The sequence below is a fragment of the Brachyhypopomus gauderio genome, chromosome 3 (assembly GCF_052324685.1).
Source record: "Brachyhypopomus gauderio isolate BG-103 chromosome 3, BGAUD_0.2, whole genome shotgun sequence".
NCBI classification, from domain to species: domain Eukaryota; kingdom Metazoa; phylum Chordata; class Actinopteri; order Gymnotiformes; family Hypopomidae; genus Brachyhypopomus; species Brachyhypopomus gauderio.
In genome coordinates, this window is record NC_135213.1 from 21992585 (window position 1) to 22012809 (window position 20225).

The following is a 20225-nucleotide window of genomic DNA, read 5'->3' on the forward strand; positions in this document are numbered from 1 at the left end:
AGTTTTTACACCGGATGTCCTTCCTGATGCAACCCTCTCTATTTATCCGGGCTTGGGACCGGCACTAAAATACACTGGTGTGTGCACCCTACTGGCTAGACTAGTTGTTAATGCAGATAAACGAACAAATTCCTAAAATGTGGCACAAAATTCTCAAAAACTACTAGTAATGGTGTTGGGCATATTGACAAATTAATATTCGAAGCTACAAACACCACAAAGCCTACTTTAAAATGTCTAAGCCTTGGTGTTCACTTAAGCACACAAGTGACTTGCCCTCAATAACTGGCATCTGACTTACTCTAGTTTGTGGCATTAAAGATCTGAAAAAAAATTACAGTACATAAACTACTACAAATGTTAACTGGAATTTACCTAGATACATTTATTTATTTTAAAATGAAAGGTCTCTCTGGAGCATAGACATATTAAGATTCAGCATTCAAGCACACCAGAATATAGACCTTAATATTTGTTTGGGTTTAAGTTCATCTTTTTTATTCTTCAATGCAAAACAGTCACAAGTAAAAACAATTTACTGAGACCATTGTTAAACAAAATTCTCTGTGGACTCTATGATGTTAGGCTACGGCTTTTGAGTCTTCTACTTTAAATTATCTTAACATTTATATAGGACATTGTTGGTACAGTACAGTACAAACAGTACCTTTACCAGGCATAAACATTCATCCCAACAATTTGAACCTGTGGATGTTTACGTCTTTCAGAACCACCATAGCTTCATAATCTTTTTATATTCCATTAGACAACTTTCATAATGGGCACTTAACATCCAAGTGTTAAACTATATTTTACATTGGAACTATGTATGCATTTAGGGCAAACACAAAAAATACTCTGACAGTCACTGCGTTACTTTCAGAAACACATGTAATAACAGAGCTATAACAATGATGCATTTTCCATGCTCAAAATGTTACACAGGAGACTGAACAAGAGACGCAGGAACCTTGTTTTGCGGCTCTTTGGAAAGTACATTCACCCTTCTCCTATTCACATACAAGTTCCGCAGTGTGTTGACCCAAGCTGTGTTTCCTAGACGTCCATCAGGAGGGGCAGCTTAAGGGTGGTGCAGGGAACGTGCTCTCAGAGTTTTCCAGGAGCAGGGGGCATCATTCCAGACATTCCACCAGACATCCCAGCATTTGGCCCTAACAAAATCTGTTTGTGTGATACGAATGTAACATTATTAATTTAAGTGTAGTTACAATATACAAATTATATACGAGAGATGCTGCAGATTTTTGTGAGTCTCATTTATTACAAATCCTCAACAACAAACTACTTTCATTGTGCTGTCGACTGGCTGTCACATTTACTGTAGATAATCTGCAGATAATGTTTAGAGAAAAAGATACTCCTAACCACTGCAAAACAGGATGAAAGAATTTCATGTGAAACTGAAAGTCTGAATTTTGCAGAGTTTGTGGAAACAGAAAGCAGACAAACATATGCAAACACTGTGAGGTACAATATGAATGTGTTGGCCGGTCCCCACCTGTCTCTGCTGTTGGAGCTGCTGCTGCTCCAGCTGTAGTCGCTCCGTCTCAAAGACAACTGGAAGGACCAAAATCATAAAAGAAGTGGTGCCTACCCAGAGTGCACTGCGGGAAAAACTAAAAGAGAACAGCAATGTGATGAGCACTTCACAGACCATGAAACTGTTAGCATAAAAACTGTATAAAGAATGATAAATTCTATTTTCTTTTTTTATATATATATATATATATATATGTCAAAAAAAAAAAAAGAATGACAAATGACATCAAGCTCACAGTCATATATACAGATAGACGTGTACAGGGAGATACGGGCTGACCTGTAAAGTCTCTTTGCTATAGACAATGAGCAGTGCGCAGACACTTCTGCAGCTGAGCGCAGCGTGTCTGGGAACATCTCTGTCAGCCCCCACAACCTCTCCAGCAAGGTCTCGTCCAACTGAGGAGAATAGGAAACAAGAATATGAATTACAGCATGCTGGAGACACATAATTTATTTTAATACTGAGCCAGATCATTAGACAAAACACTAAGGTTCAACACTAAGGTAGGTGCCATGTCAAGAAATCCAGAGTGAATTCCCTACCCCGTTTTAATGAATATCAAAAGTGGCACTCGCTGTTTATGGATGGGTTTCAGTTACTGGACGGGATATTTTTTATTCACTTATTTAGGTTTAGGTACACGTGGATTGGTTGTCCAGTAGAAGGTAGAAAAAACCAAATTATTAACTGCGTGCGCCAATTACACACACACACACACACACACACACACACACACACACACACACACACACACACACACCCAATGCACATAATCGATTAGCCATGAAAACCCCTGTGATTTATGGAACCACCCCTTTCCTGTAGATAAGTGACCTTGCAAGCAAAAATAACATTAAGGTAAAAAATTTTAGTTTTCATGTAACTTGCAGAGTCATTACAGCAGAGAAAATTAAATAGCCAAAAAAACATACCAGCAAGCTACACGAATGGTGGTTAACTTAAGGTTTCATCGGTTAGCGAGCAGCTAGCTACTTAGATAAGCGAAGAATTACAAGCTAGATTTTAAAAACGACCAGGCCGAATGTTTCTGTTGCGGTAGCTAATTCACCAAAATGGACTAAAGTTTTCAGACTTACGTCTTCGTCTTCATCATCTCCTTCAATCTCGTCTTCTGGGGGCCGTGTTTCAACAGGGCCCGCGTCGGGAGATAGTGTCTGTATTCCAGCCATTAACGATGTTTCCTAAGTAGCTAGCTAGGTTAGGTACTTTTTTTCCAATGGGAGAAAGCTGACGATATTAATTTGCCCGTTATTTCTGTCTTTCTATTATTATTCTTGCTGGTTCTACACTGTTAATAACCAGCTTAAAAAATAGACCAGAAAAGCACAAATTGGTCGTGCGAAAACCGGAGGTCAATTCGGTTACATGTGCAACGAAGGAACACATTTCATGACTATTTCTGCACATTACGAGGAAAGAAAATTGCGCCCCCTGTCTGTAGAGAGGACTTTCTACAGATTGTTTGATGCGCAACATGTCCCAGCTACAGTAGCAATGTTACAGACCTAAAAAGTGTCTATTTGGCATAAAATACAAGCTGATTAACCACAATTTCTTGAACGTTCATGTTCTTAAAGCAGAAAAAAGTGATAATGATTAAAAAAATATTTCTTAAAGGGCAATAATAAATAAAAATAAATTATATATATATTTGTATATTTTGTCCATATTTCCATTTTTTATAAAATTTTCATTAGTAGCCCTAATTCATTTTTTAGAGTTCCACACTCTGTCGTTATATTTATATTTTCATTTCTTTATACGTTACCATATGTAAACCACCTCTGTTGCAGTCTATTAAATGTTTTAATGTGGCATGTCGATTTCGCCAGTCCATATGTTGTTTACGAGCGTTGAGGAGGCTGTGGGGGCGTCGATGCCACGCCCACATTCTCGAGACCCTGCGTCATCGCGTCGAGGCCACGCCCTCATTCTCGAGTCCCTGCGTCATCGCGTGTTTTTTATGAATGAAACAATCCCACGGACCGCGAGCGGCTGATTCCGGGAAAAGGCGGATTGCTATGTTGTTGTTTTAAAGTTACGGAATTGTGTTGATGCGGATTTTACGCGTGTAAAGACGAATCACCTCGACGATTATTTGTTATCCGGCTACGCCACAGGAGGAATTTTCAAGAAAATACGAGGCAAGCCGTTTTCTTCTGCGTTTGTTTACAACATCGGTAGTGTAGCGAGCTGCCCACCCCATAATCCTGACTAGCCAGCTAGCTTGCTAACCTAGCTTAGCTAGCCAGGGAGCTAACACCCAAACGGGCCTGTCATTGTTTCTTCTTTATGTTAATTAGTATAGTAATGGCCTTTGATTGACGGGCAAATTACCCCGTCTCTTTTAGCAAACTAGGTTAATTAGTTAATCTAGTTGGCTACATAGCTAGTTTTCTTCGCTAAGTTGGGCTGTGTTTACTAGCTAGTTAAGCTAGCTAACCTGTGATGACTGCATGGCGCTGCTTTATTAGTTAGCTAGATGGTTAACGCGATGTTCACTATCGGGATAGTCAGGATGGCTGTGTTACTTCTACAGTAGTGTGTGTTGATCGTGTGTCAACATGCACATTCGTGTTGATACATTCAGTGTTGTGCATACGTTGGGTCCTATAACCATCTTGGCTAGCTGAAATAAAATGGTGAAGTGTAGACCACCTATATTTTATTGGTTCTAGGTCATTAAGCTTGTATCTTGACTTACATTTAATTTAAATGTTGTGACCTTAAACTCCTATTTTGCTAACCATTCTTTCTTAAAATGTTAATGGCGTTACTAGCATAGACATTTTTTTCTTATCTTGCCACTAGTGTCACTGCTAGTTGGATGATAAAGCATGTTGGCTTCCTCGTCTGTGGGCAGTGGGCCTTACGAGCTAAACAACAGCGGTGGAAACATGTTGGTGTTCTTACAAAACTGGAAACCATTAGATGAATAATTATATATTTGGCTGTATGGTGAACTGAAGTAAATTCAGTAAATATATGGAGGCCGTTGGTTCCTAAAGAGTTGTGCTGAATCACCGTGACTCGAAGCCAAACGGTCACACTCTGTGTAAGCGCGTCGTGGTGCAGCACCGTTGGTCCAGCACTTCCTATATGTCGCATTTCGTGGACATTAGGCAGCAAAGCGAAGTGCTTCATTCACTTAGATTCACACCACTGTCAGAAAACGTGCATCTACCTGTAAATATTGCAGAGATTATGCAGGGGACGTGCGGATTCTCATTGTGAATTGACGACAAAATTGGAACTAGTGGGTCATATGCTTTTAATTTTCGATGTATTCCCGATTAATTTTTTTAATACCACGACTTCGAAAATTTAAAATATTATAAATTATTTGTACTTCTAGCAGAAACGCCCTGACAATTTGGTAAATGTTTACTGGTCATATACCAGCATAATGCGTTGCGTTCTTATTGAACAGCTGTCAATTCACTTGAATTCGCTTAGCCTATACATTTTTTTCTGTCTTCAAATTATGTGAAAGTACCGATCCATGAAAGTCATCCCGGACTTTCTGTAGTAATAGACTAGTCCTGGGTTTAAAAGGCAGTGAAGATTCTTTATTGTAACTGTGTTGAGCATGAAAATATTCTTTAATACTGATCTTGAGGTTAATGAGTACACCCTTTAAATTGGTATTTACAGGCTTCTGAAAAACAAAACAATGACATCGGATGGCAGAGCCAGCAAAGCCCTCAAGGTAACATTCTTTCCATTTACAGTTTTGTTCTGTCAGCATGTTTTTTTGGAATTAAAGCACATTTTTTTACAAGTATAGATTCTTTACAGAAAACGGCCATATAGATGTGGCACCTGCGTGTCCCTGTTTCTGAAAGAACCGGAGTGCCATCACTGCCGTTGGGGTGTCCTCTCTGCAGGTGAAGAGGGAGTGTGGCGAGAACGTCCCCGTGCTGTCCGACAGTGAGCTCATGTCCCTGTCGGTGCGCGAGCTGAACCTGCATCTGCGCGGCTTGTCCAGGGAGGAGATCCAGAAGCTGAAGCAGAGGCGGCGCACGCTGAAGAACCGCGGCTACGCCGCCAGCTGCCGGGTGAAGCGCGTGTCGCAGCGCGAGGCTCTGGAGCAGCAGAAGAAGGAGCTGCAGCGGGAGGTGGAGCGGTTGGGCGCCGAGAACGCCGGCATGCGGCGGGAGCTGGAGGGGCTCGGCGCCCGGCTAGCCGCCCTGCAGCGCTTTGCCCTGGGCTTGGAGTCTGGAGGGGGTGGCCTCCTGGCCACGGCCCCGCGCCTTAATACAGCCTCCGTCATCACCATTGTGAAGAACCCCCAGCAGGGCCATGCACCCAGAGAACAAGAGGCAGCCTAGGGATCGCTCGTACTGGCAACATGCACGCATACACACACGCACATGGGCAAGCGTTAAGGTACACAGCATAGACCAGATGCAACGAGTGGACCATTTCAGCTAAAACGAATAACTGATGACTGGCAAACATTTCAGATAAGGAATTATTTAATAGCTCTGTCATTGAAATCAGTTATATTGGTAAAGAAGATATGCTTTCACGTGGTGTTTTTTTCTTGTCTTCGCCCATCTCCCACTACTCCATGTATATTAGTCCACCATCGTACCACAAAGTTGCAGTTTATTCACATATTGTGTGTTTGTGAATTCCACTGTTTTGTAAACATCGTATAGGCTGGTTTGTATCCCACTATGCCTCAAGCTAACGATAATACAGTGCATAATAGTCTTTATGCCTCTATTAAAGGTATAATTGGGTTTTTGGAGCAAAAGATTATATTTGACTTGGATATTCTGGTTGATGGTTAGCCAGTATAAGCAAGGTTTGATTAGAGTATTGTTGTTCTGTTTACATGTGGTTTAGCTTGAAGACGTACTGATTACCTACATGCTTTTGATCTAACATGGAAAATGTAGTCATAACTGTACAGGTCTTCTTTACTGGAGTTATGACTGAGCTTGACTTATCTTTGACTACCAACTTTTTATAAGTTGGAAACTATTGCTGGAAAATACTCTTAATTGCAGTAATGGAACAGACCAGTAGAATGCCATGTCAATGCAAGTTTCTTGATACATTCCTATACATTTATTTTAAATACCTAATCTGCAACATCATGATTTATTTAATCTGTATTTAAGATGAAGACCTTAAAGCTAATGAGTGCTGTGATTTTACGTCCAAATATTGCTTATTGTATGACTAGTTTGGGGATATTTTCATGTCTAATTATTGTAATGGATATGATTTAATGTAGGGTTCACTGTTTTGATGAGCAGTTTAGCCATGCAGGTGCTTCCGTCTTTCTGGTGCTGGAGTGCCCCTTCTCTATACGGTATTGCAATGTTTTTTCCTGCTTTAACATATCTGTTTTAAACTTGCATCAGGTTGGTTAGTAAGCTGATGAGTTGAATCAGGTATTTTAGGAAAACCATAAAATATGCAGTAAGGGGTAACTCCATATCCAGGATTTGGGGAGCTACACCTAGGGATAAGGCCCTTTTACTGGAAAATGATTCAGTATCTGTGAAGGTCCTGTTTTGTGCTAATGCAGTATAGTGGTTTGTTCGTAATGGTATTTTTGTATTTAAAAGTAGAATGATTGGTATTTATAATGACAAAGTACATCAGGAGGTTTAAGGAGCATCGAGTGAAAGGTGTGAGATTAGACAAGTGGCAAAATAATGACAGGAAGAAGTGAGAGGAAGTGCAAGAAGGTTTGCGGAGGAAAGGTGGTCCTGAACGTGTCTGAAGGAACAAGACCGACATGACTTGTGGCTGTATGTGATCACATCAACCCATGGTTGACAGAGATTGCCAACTATTAGCCTTACTAACTCCAGCAAAAAGATGTAATATGCTGTAGAGGTATTGATATTTCTAAATGAAACATTTTTATTGCCGATTCCAATTAAACGTAGTTGTTTCAATGTTAATATTGACAGGCATCTGACCTAGGTAATATCACGCTCATTGGGCTTTGTTTCTAAACATGCTGGATGTTTTGTGATGTAGCAAAACACAAGTCTTGTTTGTATTTATTACTTGTATTTTTCTATGGTAAAGTAAATATATTGTCTATTTTATACCATTAATTGAAATAAATGTATATATTGTACATACATTTGTGTGCACTAATTGAAAGTGAAGCACTGAAAACAGGTGACCAAATTTGTATTTTTACAGACAAAATCCTCATTTATTGTTTTTCAACTTTGTTGGACATGACAAGTAAAAATAAGCATAATCTCTTAAGGAATAATATACAATAGCATTAAAAATGTAAAAAATAAAGAGTTTACTTGATCCCCACAACTGTTATCTCAAATATCTTCTAGTTATTGTAACATTGCATGGGGGTCTCTCGAAGATATTAAGAATAATTTGGGGATTAGCTTTCTAAATTGCATAAAATAGTAACAACAAAGAAAGCCTGTAACAGTTACCTGAATGTAGAGGACATTCGATTGCCCCCTGAAAATAGCATTGTGCTGAACATCACAGCACCTTTGGAACACTGGGACCTCTTAGTGCATAAATATTGTCAGGAAGCATCACCACCCACCAAAAACAATATAAAAGCATGTACCATAAATCAGCTGATGTGGCCAGATATTTATATTGGCCTCTACTGTATAAATATTGGAAAATTAAATATTTTACTCCAATGAGCAGAATGCTTACTAAATACATAAAGCCCACAATATGTCGGAGCCCAGGTGGCCTGTAATGAAAATAGTGCTACCAAAAGAGTGAGCCACGGAGGACCATGTAGAAAAGATCAGAGTGGCTCTTTGTGAAACAGGAGTGGATGAAATATTGAAGATAGAGCTTTCAGGTGAAAGTAATGAATCAGCCTACCATATCTAGTTCAGTTTCCATCAAAAGCACAAAAACACAAAACCTTTATAGCATAATTTATACCATGTAGTTAAAATATATTTGGGATTTATATTAAGAGTTGTTTTTCTATGAATAAGCAGCATCAGATATATCCTACACTACTTCAGCTCATAACTATCGCTTAGTTTTGTATGATCCCAACACAACTAACCCAGATAGTGGGTTTACTGCAGCGTCTGACAGACTGATAGAGGCCTGTGCTAATCTCTAGCCTGTGTATAATGCCCCAGTTACAACCCTATAATCCAGTCTTCTGAGCACTCCCCCTTATGGGGGCCTAGAGCAGATTTCGCTTCATTTGTAACCGTCTCAAGTACCATCAAGTGTCATCTCATAACCTCCTCATGTCTGTCCCTGGCTCATGAGTCAGAACGAGACCGTATTCCAGACAGCTGCCAAATATTCACTGAGATCAGGGCACACCGCAGAGTCTGAACATCACAATCTGTAAACACTGTGGGTCTGACAACGCTGAGCTTAAACATGGCAAGCAAATGTGGTTGTTGTTTGTTTTTAAAAACATGACTTGAATATGGTGCTAGTAGCTTTTATAAATTCAGTACATCAGGGATTTTGGTTTCTCTTTATTGGTGAACACAAGGAGAATCCAAAGACGTGTCAGTTCAAGTTTAACGTTGACAAATGTCCGTGTCCACTTACTAACCTATATAAATATTGCCTATATTATATTAGGTTATATATCCCCTAAACTAAACCATCTGCAAGGCAGAGCATACCAAAATTCCTTCTCTAAAGACTTATTTCACCAGGTGAACAAAAATGAAAGCATGTAATAACGTAAGCAGCACTGAATCTAATATTCTAACAACTTTCAACGATCATTGGACTAGTTGTCAAATCCTGTACCGATATGGCCCCTACTGAACGGAACCATGAGCACGCCACTGTAGTGCAGAATCCACCCCAGAGAACTTCTGCGTACATACGTGGACGTGTGAGGGAGGCTAGAACTCATCATCAGAGCTAAGCAGGAGGGTTTTCTCATTGTCTCGGGCACCAAGCGAACTATGGTTCCGGGACAGGGGGGGTGCGGAGGTGCCTTGTTCCAGCGTGGACTGCTGGGTGTACTGTTGGTAGGCTGGCGAGAAGTTGTGGATGGCATCCTGAACCATGTCACCAGGGTTCATAGTCTCCTTCAGGCTGCTTGAGATGCTCTTCATAGGCGCTGAGCGTCCTGGGAGAAAGGGAAGAGGGCAGAGTGGTCATTACAAGCCTAGCAACACGACACACAACTTCTTCTTAAGGGAAGAAGACCGGAGAACAGAAGCTGGCTAGAACGTTTTTAAAAAAATCTATAAGAACATCTGTGGAAAGGAAGATAAGAGAGTACGCGAGGAAGCAGCGTGTGGCCTACCGTTCTGTCCGTATGTTTGAGCAGGGCCTTTAGGCAGCGTGAAAAGGAATAGGAACGGACAGGAGAACCCGAAGAGAGTGCAGCATCGGAGCAACAGAAGGTTGGAAAGGAGGGATGACAACCAGCGAGAGAGTGACGAGAGTTGAGAAGGGACAGAAATGAAAGGTGTGAACAGAAGTGTCGATGAACGGAACAAAGTGGGTGGAAGACAGAAGGGATGGAAGAGAAAGGTTTTTAAAAAAAAGGAAGAGGAAGGAACAGAAGAGTAAGTCAATCACGTCAAAGGAGCTGTGGTAGATGTTCTTCAAAGAGACGTGATCTAAATGCAAAGCAGTACAAGAGAGCTCCACGATGGCTCTAAAACCCAAAGCTGGCACGCCCGCCTCCTGTTGCCACCTCACCCTGGGAGTCCAGACGCTTGTCCATGTAGACTGTGTAGGTGAAGGCATGGCGCAGAGCCAGCGCCGCAAAGAACATCTCCACGCAGACGATGAAGTTCTGATAACCGGCCGCCACGGTGCCCTCGCCAACCGACACCTCCGGCGAGCTGATCTGCGGGATGGTGCCGCACTTCTCCAGGACAGCCAGGAGCACACCTGGAAAACAACATCCAGCACCATTAGGGGCAGAGCATCTCACTGCCGGAAAAAAGTGAGTGGAAGGCAGCAGCCCGGGGTGGGGGAGAAGACACGGAGGAAATGCCGACTCACCTTGCCAGAAGGAGAGGAAGATTACGGATTTGACCATTAAAAACTTGAGCATGGGGCTGTAAGGGCTGAGCAAGTCTCGTGTGGCAAAGTAGAAAAGGAAGAGGGCGTAGAGGGACAGGCTGACAGACACGTTATAGATGATGGTTACGTACAGGTAACCGCTGGCTACACTGTTACAGCAGAGGGCAGAAACAAAGAGCGATCCGTATTTCATTCATTTATTCAGAAAGCATTTTTATTCAGGTTATATTTGCTTTTGAAAATGACTACTATGTGCATGTTATGCTATTCGAATGAGAATGTGTACTTGAAGTCTCCGTCACGATATTTCCCGAATGCCTGAAGGATGACGGTGACTGCAGCCATCAGAGGTTTCACCACACAGAACTGCAGTGTGGCCTGAGGACGGCACAAGGCCCCAGTGTAATGAGGGTCACTGTAATCGGCTAAAATGTTTAGCAAATACATTTAGAAATGTGAAAGAAAACAACACTTACCTGCTTGCAGAATCTGAGGAAACCAATAGAGTACGTTTTGCCCCAAAGGCAGCAGGTCCCATACACACAGCTGGACCTTCAGCAAAGGGAACACATTATATAATGAAGAGAAAGACCTCGTCTGAACTTACAAACACATAACTGCCCTCTACTTTCCTATAGCTGGGCTGATTCTAAAAAGCTGCAGATGTTCAGAGCTTGAGAGGACGCAAGACTCACTCAATAGGCTTCCCTCTGATCTCCGCCATGATGGCACTTTCACCTCCTAGGTACTCATAACAAAGGCTCAGGAAGTTGTAGATCACAAATGCTGAGTTAAGGAACAATGATGAAGTGAGAGAGACAGAAAGAGAGAGAGAGAAAGACAATTCCATATTAGCGTAGTCTAGCAGTAAACAATGCTCACAAATCCAGTGGGAGATTAATCTATCTATATACACACACCTGCTTTTGTTTATGCCTCAGTAACTCAGACAAGAATCTGACCTTTGATATTTCTGTTAGCATCTATATGTCCAAAACTCTTGCTGGGGGGGATTTGGGGGGACTGACTGTATTCACTCCAGCATTTTGGGAGAGCTGGGAGCAGATAGCAGAGCAGCAAGATTCCTTTTATGGTCAAATACTGATCGGTTAGAGCGGACCTTGTTCTTTGAATGTTGTGCCCGTGTGTCTTGTTCCTGTTCTATTTCTGTATCTACAAGATGAGACTGTCGACCACTTTAAATGCTTAAACTAGACAACACAGACACGCAATGGCCTCAATTTGCATACTGGACTACATCCTTTTAATGGCTTTTAGTGAATTACAAATGAATGCGAAGTTAAGAGATCAGGGATTGTTGTTTGAGTCTTACTGGCCACTGCTATTTTTAAATCATCTGCCAGTGTTTTAATTTCAATTTTAACTGAAGTCTCACTTCACCCATTATGTGGACCATGATTCTGAGTACAAGACAGTTGCTTTACTAGAGCAATTAAAGTGCAAGACAAAGATTTCACACCAGAGCAGAAATAGCCTTTTTAACTTATGAGGTTACTGACCTAGATCATAGATTAAAAGATTTTATTTTTTGGCACCAAAACTCTGAATTCATCTCTCCCATTTTAGCTCCAACACCTAAGCCAACACCTCATTTATTGGACCCTAAAGTTTCACACAAAGCTGAATACATCCCTTTAATCTAAATAAGGACAGCTGGAAGGGTCCTCATTTCTTCTGGCACTTGAATGTAATAAATTACATGGTATGACACAATCATGATATGTCTGTCATTTAGCAAGTTAAATATTGTTGGTAAGATAAGGTAGGATTTGGAAGATGACCGCAATTAAAAAAAATTATATTACATAAAATATTTCAATAAACCTATTAGCCAATTAAAATGTAATTTCGAAATAGAAATTTACTCATAAGCATATGCAATCTTACCCAGTCATCCTAAACACAAATCATAAATTAATCTTGACGAATGACCAGAACTTAAAAAAAACAAAAAACAAAACAAAAACCTCCCCACATCACATGTGCCTCTTCATCCACCTCTTGAAAACATGTACCCTGCAGGTCCCATTATCTGCATGAGGTCCAATAACACACACAATATGGAGGAACACGGCTCTCCCAGGCGTGAACACAGCAGCCTCGCTGCTAGGCCCATTCCACGCCCCCCCACCGGTTCCATTTGCCCTCGTCCCATGGTGTGTTAGTGCGCTGAGCTGTGAGTATGTGCTGCCAGTGTGTGGGTGCTCAGTGTGGGTGCGAGCGCTATATATATATATATATCTGCCTCAGGGGACACAGCTGCCCGCCGTGGTTGGCTGCTGCTTCAGTTGGAGAGATAGACACAACCACACGCAGCTGACGGGCTTGTTACCACAGCCGTTGACTTTCCTGTCTCACCCCCCACAAACACACCCCTCTACAGGGTGTCTGTCTCTCCGTCTCTCTCTCTCTCTCTCTCTCTCTCTCTCAACCCCTCCCTCCCCCAACACGTGGGAACACTACACCACTGACAGCAAGGGTGACAGCAAGGATCATTCAAAATAAGGATCAGACAAGACTATTGAAAATGTATAAACATTACTTGAGAGAAAGCTGTTTTAAGGCAAGGATGGCAGGCTCTAATTGTGTAGTAAGAACATTAATTTCAGTGTCATACTACTTACTGTGGGATATATACAGCACTCTAAACCATCTATAGACAAAAACGGATTTAATCAAATCACATTTACTTCAGCTTTTAATGTCGTTTTAGTTTTAAAAATCATTTACTCGCTGATCTAATAATGAAATGGATTCATGTCAAAGGGCAGGTCTAGTCCTTTATCCACGAGCCAACTCCTCCGTAGCCTCTCTATAAATGCTAGCTAAACAGCTAAACACTGTTGCTATGAAACAGGCCTCACTCACAAAGTATTCTCAGCAGACCAAGTACATGAGGACAAACAGGCCTCACGCCTCAGAGGCAGCTCCGAGTACACACTGCAGGCTAATATAAAGAAACAGCTGTGGGAAGCCATACGGACCAGAGGACTCCCCAAGTTCACCACAATCTCCATATGAATTTCAAGCTGGCCCAGTGTACAAATGCAGCCGAACCTCTCACCCTCGTAGCAGTCCCGGACTGTGTCGAAGTAGACATAGTACTGGTCATTGGTGAAGAAGAGGAGGCTCAACCATGAGTCGAAGGCGTAGATGGGCACGATGAAGAGGATGCGCACTATGTGTCTCTGCTCATTGGGAGATCTGTAGTAGCGCAAGTGCATGTAGATCTGGAAGGGACAGAGGCACATGTTCACAGTCCGAACCAGTCCAGCGGGCCACTTCCTTTATTATACTTAAAGTTGCACTTTTCAGTTTGACTTAAGAAACAGTTTACCTTGCCCTCTGCCTTCCTTTTACTATTACTGTCCACTTTTATCACAGTAAACCTAATTTCCTGATATACACATTTATTAATTATATTATAATGCTTGAAGAGAGAGTATTTTCTTCATTTCTATAAAGAAGAGCTAAGAAATTAGGCTATGAAACAGAATGAAAAGGCTTTCTTGTTCGTTTCATTTCTCAATATCAAGAGATAACAGATGCAGGCTTTTACCTGGTGACAAGTAAACAGCAGTGCTGACCACACGAAGAAACCAGACAGAGCTTGTGCTGTGGTGGTCATGAGGAAGATGGGCTGTTCAGGGGTGAGCAGCGGGACCTCAGGGACCCAGGAGATGTTAGGCCCTGTGGGGTCCACTGTGGATGGGGAGCCAGGGGCCATCACAGCTGCTGAGTCCTGCCCAAAGAGTTCTGACAAGGGCACGTCACGCCTCTGAAACCTGTACATCTAAAGCACAACAGAGAGAACTTCAACCTTTAACCCTTTACTTCTTCCCTACAGCCTGGTCTTCAGCATGTCTGATGCCTTAAGTGACTCAAGCAAAAACATGCAGAACACTTCTGAAACATTTAAAAGCACATGCTGAAGCCAAACACGAATAAATATGTTAGACAAAACATTGGAGAATCCTTAACTAGACACGAGTGCATGGCATTGCATGTCTAATAAACAAGGGCCGTGAATAAAACCCAATGACTGCTTAGCTTAACTAGAAACCAGCTACCTGCCCAGAACACATAAAATAGGTCTTTAAAGATGGGACTGTCACCAGAAGGAACATAACCAATGTCACACAGCAACCAGTCATATATTACTATGTATGCAAATATTGATTTTTTTCTAGAATGTCACAGACAGTATGTCATGGTACAGCTGACAAAAGTTAATGACACATATTGAGATGAAAAGAAGAGTGAACCTAGAACATTAAAAACAACATTATTTAACTCACAACTGATTCACTCAGTTAAAAGTCTTTAATGTTTAAATATATCTGCTGTACGTCTGTCCGTCAAACCGGGAAACACTCAGGTTTGGCGTAGGCAACACAAAGTCCATTCAGTCTAGACTCAAATTCATTCATTGATTTATATAGCGGACTGGATCTATGGCTGGATAAATCTGTTTATAGACTTTTTTTCCTCTATGACTCAATTTTTAATACATCATGTTTATATATTTATCTATTCACTTAGATACATAAATACAAAAAATTACAAACCTTAGACTGCAATAGTTCGCGAAACTTACCTTATTTGTTTTCCGAACCGCTAAAAAGTGAACAGTAAAATATTTTGGACATGAAAGAGATTTACTTACCAAATGCAGTAATGGTATCTCTTAAAACAAATTGTACACGGGATCACCGAGGACTGCAAAAGAGAGTTGGCCTTAATTCCTCAAAGCCATCACTGTTCCCAGTCATCCATGTTTATCTTCCAGCGCTTTACAGGAAAGCTCTGCGGGTAACTCTTTGCAGTTTTAATGGTGCCATGAAGTAACCACACTATGCAAAGTATATGGTAGCATTCAGAAATGTACATCTGTTATAACTTTAATTAGAGTTTGCTCGTGGAAGTCCGTAATATAAATTTTGCTGAAGAACACTGTACGTACTCTCCGAAGGGATTATCATAGTTGTGCGGAGATTAAACGGTGAAGTTGCAGGCTCCGTAGACGTAAAGCCAGCGACAACTACAGGACTTTCCCAAAATGGTTGAACTACTCACGACCTTTCAATATAAAAGTCTTTCTTGCGTCGCAATGGAGTGCTCAATTCATACATGTACGTTTTCCAGAGCAATCAGTTCACGTAGTCTATTACATTAAGGACATATTCGTTTATTTATAAATCAGGGTACCATGGCTAAACATGCCAGTACAGAACTTTTTAGATTAAATCTAGTTCTATATGCCATATATTTCTATTGATCTGACATGAAGACACATTGGCCTGTTGTAATGCTTGGGATGTTATTTAAATGTTTTAATTGGTTGACATTGGTTGACCCCTGGTATTCTTAACATCTTGGATAATTTCAGTGTTTTCCATGCTATGCAAATACAGAAATTTTCTTTAATGTTTCACTGCATGATTAGTCCATTCTTCACCTAACGAAGCAATCATTAAAACCCAATTGAACACACTATTAGTTTCTTAGCTTGTTCATACAATATGTCAAAACATAAAAAGATGTTTTCCACTATACCATCTACAATAGCATGTATGACAACATACAACAATTTTGTGGGCATTAAAGTAACTGTGCGAGTGATACATTTATTTGGACTCACACTTAATAAACAATCAGATTTAACCTTACAGTCAAAGAAGTTATTCCATATCATTCCCAGTATCAGTATGTCAGACCACACAGGAATAACAGTCAAGTTGTGGCCAAAGGTCCTCATATCCAGTGATCATTTATCTGCCTGAGACTTGTGATCCAAAATCCTGTTGTCCATGGCTGAATCATGCCTCTTCATCTATTGTGTCTATTCAGTCAAACTCGCAGTAACGTTCAGCACTTCAGAGTCGTCATATTGTGAAACTCTTTGTCCAGTGTAACAGAGTGGTCACACACTTTCTGCTCCTTTGCCCAACTTCTGTTTCTTTGTCCCACTGATTTATATAGAAAGATGAATACAAATGCTTTAGGGGAGTTGTTTGTTGAAATCCTAAAAAAAGAAGAAAACAAAACAAACAAACAAACAAGCAAAACCCATAAGAACACATTTTAGCTAAAGTGAACATTTTGGCAATTCTCTTCATAGAACTTACCTCCTAAAAAGAAAAAAATGGCTGCAGTTGTCAAGTTCATTTCCCCATGTGCTCAAATGGCACACTAACCTGAGGAAAAGAAAAGGTGTAGACCAAGAAAAAACAGAGAGACGTTCAAACTTGAGAGAAGCTACAGTGAGAGAAGCAGTCCAAACACCTGAGTCTAGAGATGTGTACCTGTGGGGGAGTGATGCGGATCTGATCATGGCGCAGTGGGAGATCAGGGGAGGCGTTGGCTGGAGCCCCCCGGTGGAGGCGCAGGCACACTCTCCTCTCCCGCTCGGCTCCTCGCCCTGCTCTGGGAGACGCATTCCCTGGAACCAAACACACCACTGCCATCACGCCGCAGCTCCACCAACAACGTGTGTGTGATCACCTGCTGTGGAGCTAGACAGATCTTTAAAACATCTGCGTGCCCATCTGATTCTGTGTTGGCTTTAACAAGCCTCAGAGCTCACCGGACTGAGGCACGCGTGAGGCAGGGCCGGAGCTGGTCGGGTCTGGGCCATTGCGGACTCTGTTGGGAGCAGGGAGGTTTGGGCCAGAGGGCAACGCCCGCGCAGCAGAACCTTGCGGTGCTCCCCCAGTTCTCTCCTCCCGCTCCTCTGCTTCACCTCCTCTCTGCTCCTTCTCTTTCTCTTCTGCTGTCCTGCTAGATCCCTATAACGGCCACAAACAAACAAAAATGGACAGGATCTAAACGCCACACAATGTCCATCCACAGCATTTGTCCAAACTCAATGTTATTTCCAAAGCAGAGAAACGTACAAATTTCAGCATGTTCCAGTCAAACACATAATCGTAGGAGAAACCCTGTCTGTGGAAGAGATTTCTGAACAGCTGTCTCAGGTAGGAATAATCAGGTTTGTCATCAAATCGCAACGAGCGGCAGAAGTTCATGTATGTGGAGAACTCAGCTGTGCACAGAGACAAAGGAGAAGATTAGTGAAGATTAGAGTGCTACAAGAGACCCAGTAACAAGAGCCACAGAGATGATCTCACAAAGAACAGAGAGAGGCATCATCAGGCAATCAGTGGAAAGCAGTGATACGGACACCACATCTGATTTGCTGTCCGTCCTTCTACTCACATGGATAGCCCTTGCAAAGCACTTCAATGGGGGTCGACATCTTCTTTTCACTAATTCGCTCATACTTCTGTCTTTTGGTGGCAGCCTTGAGACCTTGCCAAGGCAGCGAGCCCAGGTTAAAGTACATGAGCACATAGCCAAGAGACTCCAGGTCATCCCGCCGAGACTGCTCTGTGGGAAGAATTCATGTGCGTATGTTAGAGAACACGACAGCTCCGAGTCTCAACCCGTTTCATTGACCCACCACATCTATCATTACTGGCCCTACCACCCTCTTACCAATGCCCAGGTGGGTGTTGATGGAGGCGTAGCGGGCGGTGCCCGTCAGGTTCTTGTTCTCGCGGTAGGGGATGTGCTGGTGGGTGCGGGCGTCCCGGTACTTCTTGGCCAGGCCAAAGTCTATGATGTAGACCAGGTTGCCCTTCTTGCCGAGACCCATCAGGAAGTTGTCTGGTTTGATGTCTCTGTGAATGAAGTTCTTTGAGTGGATGTACTCAATGCGACTGATCTGGAGAGAGCAGGCAAAGACCAAAGTCAGTAAATAAGCAGGTTGGGGGAAAATATAGGTTACAAAAGTGAAGAGTACATTTAACATATATTTAATATAAACTTAATTAACTGGTAGTGATCTTTTAATTGAAATGTAGAATCACTCCTAACATGAAGCATCTCTCATAGGCTTTCAGCACTAGATTCATCCTTTTACCATCTGGTCTGCCAGTAACAGCACAGTCTTAAGGGTGAACTTCCTGGAGCAGAAGTTGAACAGGTCCTCCAGACTTGGTCCAAGCAGCTCCATCACCATCACATTATAATCACCTTCGGCTCCACACCACTTGATCGATGGAATACCCACTAACAATAAAAAAGAAGAAGTTAAACTAACAAAACAACCTGCCTTCTTGATGCAAAAAACTGAATGTGATGAGCATCACTAAAGTCCCACCTCCTCCCTGCATCATCTTGTAGAATTTGCTCTCGATGTGCAGCTGGGGATGCTTCGTCTTCACACTTTCCAGTTTGATCGCCACCTCCTCCCCTGATGTAATATTTGCACCTGGCGAGAAGGGGGTGTGGAGTACATTCTGCATTAGGGATTCAAATACATTTCAAAAAAGTATTAAAACTACTTCAGTCTAAACAAGACATTTTGTAATTAAACAGTAGTTACCAAGGTAGATGTCCCCAAAAGAACCACTTCCAATTTTTCGCCCAAGGCGATATTTATTTCCAACACGTAACTCCATGATTTCTTTCTAAAGGTTGCCTGAAGATGAAAACAAAATTATTAACATTTGTTAGCCGTCAAAAATGGTAGGTTTCCTGATTAGGTTTATTAGCAACCTGATACCAAAGCGTGCAGAAACACGTCCTAAATTATATTTTATCTAGGTGACCACTATAATACTTTGTGTATAAATGATTTGATTTCCCAAATGACGTAGTCGTAAAAAAACATATCTCCTATTCATTTTCAAGTGAATCACATAAATTGCTAACGTACACAGGAAAAGTGAAGCCGTCTCATCGATACTTGATCTGATTCCTGGGCAGGCTTAAATGCAGGCTGTTAGCTGCCGCTGAACTATTAAATGAAAATAATTTGATCTAGATCTGTAACGTACCGCGTGTAAAGCTAATCGCTACAAGCTCGGTTTGAAGAAATGTGCAAATTAAGAGGGCTGCTCAAAAACATTTTTTTAAATCACTGGCATGTTACGCGTTTGCATAACCACAGCAGCGAAGCACCAGCAGGCCACACTGGAGGAGCCGATTGTTTGCTGCCGATTCTGTTGCAGCCGCACCCTAGACCTTGTTGACTCCAGGGCCACCTCTGCCCACCCGTTAGCGACGATTTTTGTAACCGAGGACGATTAAATAAATGCTCTATATTCACGTCCCGCTTTGACCTTAAAAGAGAGACATGATGCCTACCTGATATGAGGGTGATGAAGAACAGGGGCTGGTCGACGGGCTGGCGGTGGTAAAACAGGACCCTGGACAGCGAAGGGTGTAAGCCTGATTTTAGACGTCTCATTCCAAACGAATAACGAATACTGCACTTCGAGTAAGAATTTCTAAACCCTTGATTCTTAAATTCTAGGTCTTGGATTGACCTACTTGCATTAGCAAGCTACCTCCCAACCTTGTTTGTATCCCAGCGCACTTCTGACAAAAATGATGTCATTCATAAACTACCAGAAGGACCCGGATCACTTCAAGGGGCCGCGCAATTGAATCCCGTTTGTTCTCAGGTCTCTAAAAACTGACCAAACCGCACGAAAATGCGTTATATTTCTATTTCACATTTGTCCGAACCTTTATAGAGGCGTAAATATGGCTTATGGCTCATTCTATAAGAGCAAAACTTGCCTATTAGCTCATTATTATATTAACTTAT

The 20225-nt window shown here is 41.8% G+C and overlaps 4 protein-coding genes across 7 annotated transcripts; 1 reads left to right on the forward strand and 3 right to left on the reverse strand.

Annotated features, from left to right (window-relative positions):
• Positions 1-481: 481 nt before the first annotated feature.
• tomm22 (translocase of outer mitochondrial membrane 22 homolog (yeast)) lies at positions 482-3417 on the reverse strand. Its single transcript, XM_077000343.1, has 4 exons — positions 2662-3417; positions 1841-1959; positions 1520-1637; positions 482-1182 (listed from the first exon to the last, which is right to left on the reverse strand). The coding sequence occupies exons 1-4, from the start codon at positions 2752-2754 to the stop codon at positions 1108-1110; spliced, it is 405 nt and encodes a 134-aa protein (XP_076856458.1). The 5' UTR covers positions 2755-3417; the 3' UTR covers positions 482-1107.
• A 124-nt stretch (positions 3418-3541) lies between these two features.
• On the forward strand, positions 3542-7698 carry maff (v-maf avian musculoaponeurotic fibrosarcoma oncogene homolog F). Of its 2 annotated transcripts, none has more exons than XM_077000342.1 (3): positions 3542-3729; positions 5240-5294; positions 5384-7698. In XM_077000342.1, the coding sequence occupies exon 3, from the start codon at positions 5524-5526 to the stop codon at positions 5914-5916; it is 393 nt and encodes a 130-aa protein (XP_076856457.1). In that variant the 5' UTR covers positions 3542-3729; positions 5240-5294; positions 5384-5523; the 3' UTR covers positions 5917-7698. The 2 variants fall into 2 exon arrangements, with proteins under 2 accessions (XP_076856457.1, XP_076856456.1); XM_077000341.1 differs by having other exon boundaries at positions 3543-3729; positions 5473-7698.
• A 55-nt stretch (positions 7699-7753) lies between these two features.
• Positions 7754-15643, reverse strand: tmem184ba (transmembrane protein 184ba). 2 transcript variants are annotated; one of them, XM_077000335.1, is made up of 10 exons: positions 15273-15643; positions 14166-14399; positions 13671-13836; positions 11281-11371; positions 11062-11137; positions 10872-10963; positions 10565-10734; positions 10256-10450; positions 9855-9881; positions 7754-9674 (listed from the first exon to the last, which is right to left on the reverse strand). In XM_077000335.1, the coding sequence occupies exons 2-10, from the start codon at positions 14397-14399 to the stop codon at positions 9445-9447; spliced, it is 1281 nt and encodes a 426-aa protein (XP_076856450.1). In that variant the 5' UTR covers positions 15273-15643; the 3' UTR covers positions 7754-9444. The 2 variants fall into 2 exon arrangements, with proteins under 2 accessions (XP_076856450.1, XP_076856451.1); XM_077000336.1 differs by lacking the exon at positions 9855-9881.
• Positions 15644-15778: 135 nt separating this feature from the next.
• On the reverse strand, positions 15779-20017 carry csnk1e (casein kinase 1, epsilon). Of its 2 annotated transcripts, none has more exons than XM_077000345.1 (11): positions 19760-20017; positions 18996-19091; positions 18771-18881; positions 18531-18679; positions 18104-18332; positions 17825-17995; positions 17503-17651; positions 17193-17394; positions 16912-17048; positions 16735-16803; positions 15779-16575 (listed from the first exon to the last, which is right to left on the reverse strand). In XM_077000345.1, exons 2-10 carry the CDS (start codon positions 19069-19071, stop codon positions 16771-16773), a joined length of 1257 nt encoding a protein of 418 aa, XP_076856460.1. In that variant the 5' UTR covers positions 19072-19091; positions 19760-20017; the 3' UTR covers positions 15779-16575; positions 16735-16770. The 2 variants fall into 2 exon arrangements, with proteins under 2 accessions (XP_076856460.1, XP_076856459.1); XM_077000344.1 differs by having other exon boundaries at positions 15779-16631; positions 19760-20016.
• Between the last annotated feature and the right edge of the window lie 208 nt (positions 20018-20225).

What these genes read in the sequence shown, in the direction of transcription:
- tomm22 (XM_077000343.1), bottom strand. Translation starts at nt 2,754, where the DNA reads ATGGCTGGAATACAGACACTATCTCCCGACGCGGGCCCTGTTGAAACA. An exon ending in ATAGCAAAGAGACTTTACAG is followed by an intron (nt 1,638 to 1,840) that starts GTCAGCCCGTAT and finishes GTTCTCTTTTAG; the next exon opens with TTTTTCCCGCAGTGCACTCT. An exon ending in AGCTCCAACAGCAGAGACAG is followed by an intron (nt 1,183 to 1,519) that starts GTGGGGACCGGC and finishes TCACACAAACAG; the next exon opens with ATTTTGTTAGGGCCAAATGC.
- maff (XM_077000341.1), top strand. Translation starts at nt 5,259, where the DNA reads ATGACATCGGATGGCAGAGCCAGCAAAGCCCTCAAG. An exon ending in GAGCCAGCAAAGCCCTCAAG is followed by an intron (nt 5,295 to 5,472) that starts GTAACATTCTTT and finishes TCCTCTCTGCAG; the next exon opens with GTGAAGAGGGAGTGTGGCGA.
- tmem184ba (XM_077000335.1), bottom strand. Translation starts at nt 14,399, where the DNA reads ATGTACAGGTTTCAGAGGCGTGACGTGCCCTTGTCAGAACTCTTTGGG. An exon ending in AGTCCGGGACTGCTACGAGG is followed by an intron (nt 11,372 to 13,670) that starts GTGAGAGGTTCG and finishes TCCTTAACTCAG; the next exon opens with CATTTGTGATCTACAACTTC. An exon ending in TCCTCAGATTCTGCAAGCAG is followed by an intron (nt 10,964 to 11,061) that starts GTAAGTGTTGTT and finishes TGCCGTCCTCAG; the next exon opens with GCCACACTGCAGTTCTGTGT.
- csnk1e (XM_077000345.1), bottom strand. Translation starts at nt 19,071, where the DNA reads ATGGAGTTACGTGTTGGAAATAAATATCGCCTTGGGCGAAAAATTGGA. An exon ending in TGTTACTGGCAGACCAGATG is followed by an intron (nt 18,333 to 18,530) that starts GTAAAAGGATGA and finishes TGCTCTCTCCAG; the next exon opens with ATCAGTCGCATTGAGTACAT. An exon ending in GCTTTGCAAGGGCTATCCAT is followed by an intron (nt 17,652 to 17,824) that starts GTGAGTAGAAGG and finishes CTCTGTGCACAG; the next exon opens with CTGAGTTCTCCACATACATG.